The 3889-nt window shown below is 38.1% G+C and overlaps 1 protein-coding gene across 1 annotated transcript in view; it reads left to right on the top strand.

The window, feature by feature from the left end:
- Window positions 1-3889, top strand: part of LOC102502213 (cytochrome P450 2C3-like) — a 33690-nt gene extending 29801 nt beyond the window's left edge. Inside the window, exons 8-9 of the mRNA XM_006147656.3 lie at window positions 1090-1231; window positions 3356-3889. Coding sequence (XP_006147718.1) covers window positions 1090-1231; window positions 3356-3537 — 324 coding nt within the window. The 3' untranslated portion in view covers window positions 3538-3889. The remainder of the gene's footprint in view (window positions 1-1089; window positions 1232-3355) is intronic.

Genomic DNA, 3889 nt, shown 5'->3' with positions numbered 1-3889 from the left:
CTCTTTTCCTATCTGGCTAGCACTGGGTTCTGGGTAGTGGAGGGTGGTCTAGCTGGGGGAGATTCACAGATGTAAAGCTAGACCCAAAAGGTACAGGACAACAGAGCACACTGAATATTATGTTGTATACATACAGTAATATTTCTACTAGATTTTTGCTTTTTGTCTTGTTTGGATACATATATTGAATTATCAGTGGCATTCTTCACTTTGTTGTGGTACACTGTTCCATAACTCATTTCACTTGTTTACATGCATTCTTGTATCTATTGATCATGTTCTCCATGTCCCCCAAACAGCACCCTGTATAGTTTCTGGTATTTGGTCTTACTCTCTCTACTTCTATGCCACTGAATTCTTTAATTTCTTTTGGCCAAAATTAAAATAAAATAAAATAAAATGTCTAAAATTAAATCCATTCAAGATTGTGGTCTCTACAATGAAAACTATCAAAAATTAAAGAAATCGAAAAGATACAAAAAATGGAAAGACATCCTTGGTTTCGGATTGGAAGAATCAATATAGTTAAAATGTTAATACTATCCAAACAAATGTGTAAAGTCAATAAAATTCCTAACCAACAACAGTGTCAGTCTTCACAGAAACAAACAAACAAACAACAACAACAAAAAAAAACAGAGGCCAGCAGGTGGCATAGTGGTTAAGGTGCTGGACTTCTACATTGGCAACCACGGTTCGAGTCCCCAACCTGGCATCTTGAAACTCTCACTGGACATGTTTTTCTGCATGCCCAAAATTCCCAGAGGAGGATGGAGGAGAAGGGATTGTGGGATGGCCATACTTGCTAGGGGAGTGATTTCTCACTTTAAGTCTCTCTGTTTCTCTGGCAAGCACATATGCCTTATACCAAAAACCTCTTAAAAGAGAGAGAGAAGAAAAGAAAAAAGAAACGGGGGGGGGGAATTATAGCATTTGTTTAGAATCACAAAAGACCTCTACTTGCAAAAGCAATGCTGTACAAAAATATAATTGACACCATCTCACTACCTGAATTTAAAATGTATTACGAAATCATAATAATACACAACCTTTTCTATCACTCAGTGTGTCTGTTTCTCTTTCCATCAGGGCACAGAAATACTAGTGTCTCTGACCTCTGTCCTATATGATGACAAAGAGTTTCCCAACCCAGAGAAGTTCGACCCTGGCCACTTCCTGGATAAAAGTGGCAACTTTAAGAAGAGTGACCACTTCATGCCTTTTTCAGCTGGTAAGCAAGTTTTCCTTTTGTCTGTCCATCACGGATCAAGTCAGATAAAGAAGAACTTTGTGAGGAGGCTTCTCTGGGCTGGATGAATTGCCATTCATATGAGAGCCACCATTCCCAAAGTCCAGATCATGGCTCACTGGACACGAGATCACACTCACTGATTCTGCTTACAGACCCACCACTGAAATTCTCCTTCCAGAAGTCCAGTTCCACTAAAGTATTTCTCACCTACCCTGAGAAGTCAGTTGACTCAATAAACATGAACGAGCACTTTATGCATAGCAACTCAATGCTCACATCCAGGGATACAAATGTGAATAAGAAATAGAACTTCTTTCCGAGAGGGAGAAAAAGGGATTAACAGGCAAGGAAATTTTAGTGTGACAAGTACTGTGCTCCAGGCTGCTAGGGCCTCAGAAAATCTCCTGGCTAGTCATTATAGGTCAGGGGTCAAGAAGTTGGAAATTTTCTTACAGGAAGGGAAATTTTCTTCTAGGAATTAACATCTGAGTATTTTCCCTAAATTTGTAAGCATCCTGAGGAAAAGCTGTGGCACACTCAAAGGAGATGAAATAAAGAGAGTTTAATAAGGAGACTGGTTTCACGAGAGTAGACAGGCCCAGGGAAGTAACAGTGTGGTGAAATACTCAGAACTAGCATCAGCAGGAAGATGGTACCATCTAAGGTTGGAAGGTACAAAGGAAGGAAGATATTACTGGGACCTGATAGACCCTTAGCTAAGAGAGCATGAATGTTCCATAGGAGGAACATCTATAGGTTAAAAAAAAAAAAAAATTACAATTACTGCCACCACTATAGCAGCGTTGGGCTAAAGGAATAAATATCCTGACCTTTTCAACATCAAACCCCTGGATTTTTTTCAGAACCCAAAAAGGAACTAACTTCTGATTTGAAGTCTATAGAAATCAATTTCTTGGGTACAAATAGGCATAAAAGATAAACAAATGCAGAGTAGATCTAAAAAAAGGAGAAATGGAGTCTACTCAGTAGGCTTCAAAGGAGAAACAGAGGAAGGATAGAGGGGGGAGGACCTTTCTTACTGAAGTAACTGAAACAGGGACTAAAATAGAATATTTGCTCCTGAATGAGAGTCTAAGACAATAGATATGGTTTGTGGTCCCAAGATCCTAAGCAACACCAAGAAATGACCTCAAAATGAGCCACTCCTATACACTTCCTCATCTCTCTTCCTGTTGCATAATGAGCCAGCTCCAGCTCTCTATTCATTTCATATGGCTCACAGGCCTGTTTTTATGTTGACTCTGTGGATCTTATTACAATACCTAAAGCTCTACCTTAAGAATTTACATTCCAGTCTGTGAGACAGATAAATACTTTTAATTTCCGTGAAACAAGCCATAATGTTGTGAAAAAGACCACGTAGTGAATTATATATTCTGTGCATGTCAAGTAAATTTGCCTAAAATAAATGACATCTGCGCTCCATCTCACAGAATATACAGAGTATCAGCAAACAGAGCAGGAGAAGACCATTTCAGTGAGAGGAATAACTCAAAACTGAGATAAAACTTGAAATTGCCCATCTGTGTGGAGATTGCTGAGTACTAGTGGCTTAGGTATGGGGAACTGGATGGAAGGAATGGGAAGAAAAGAGTCAAAAAATTGTTTGTGGGCAGTCCCTGATGTTTATTTTTATACCCAGCAAAAGTGAGCTCTTTAAAAAATTTCAAACAGGTATGTAATGAGGTTAAGAATACAGATAAGGAAAAGTAAATATATTGTTGAGTGTTGAGTCAGAAATAGATGAAAAAGTACAATGTTGTACATCATGCCAGTTGGGATAGTTAACCACAGGTGTGTGTGCATGTGTGTGTGTGTGTGTGTGTGTGTGTGTGTGTAGAAAGATGTCATTGGCAAGCCTCAACACAGCCATGATATGTGGAAGTACAGAAAACATGTTTTCAAATACCATGCACACAAAAATATTGCTAAGGTCATGAAGGAAACCAGCTTTAGTTGTAAACAGAAGTCATAGATTCATGAGTAATTCTTGATACATTACTTCATTCTATATTTATTTAAGCCTCCATATGTGTTAACTCAGAAATAGAATTCAATGAATACTTCATATGTCATTTTTAGGAAAAAGAATTTGTGCTGGAGAGAGCCTGGCCCGCATGGAGATGTTTCTAGTCTTAACCTACATTTTACAGCATTTTACCTTGAAACCTCTGACTGATCCAAAGTATATTGACATCACCCCAGTTCAAAAGTCAGTAAACACTATTCTACCTTCCTATGAACTCTGTTTCATTCCAGTCTGAAGAAAAGGTAGGCTTTCTTCTGCTAGACTGCATAGCCATACTGCAGAGCAGAAGCTTACAGCCTCATCTGAACAAGCCAAATATTTTCTAACCTTTCCATTGGCCATTATCTGCCCATTCTTTACCAGCAAGAATACCGTTCTTGACCCGTTTCTTCTGATTTTCCCCATACTTCAAGATTTATTCAAATCTCCCTGCATGAAAAAAAAAGCTTGGTATTTTATCTCCAATATAATTGTTTTTGTAAGATAATCTCAAGATCATAAGCTACATCTTATCTGCTATGTATTCCAAATGGAGAACACATGTAAATGTCATATGATTTTTATTAAAAATTAACAATCAGAAACTA

Source organism: Tupaia chinensis, unplaced genomic scaffold, assembly GCF_000334495.1.
Source record: "Tupaia chinensis unplaced genomic scaffold, TupChi_1.0 Scaffold000217_1, whole genome shotgun sequence".
NCBI lineage: Eukaryota > Metazoa > Chordata > Mammalia > Scandentia > Tupaiidae > Tupaia > Tupaia belangeri.
This window is presented reverse-complemented; position numbering and strand designations above follow the sequence as displayed.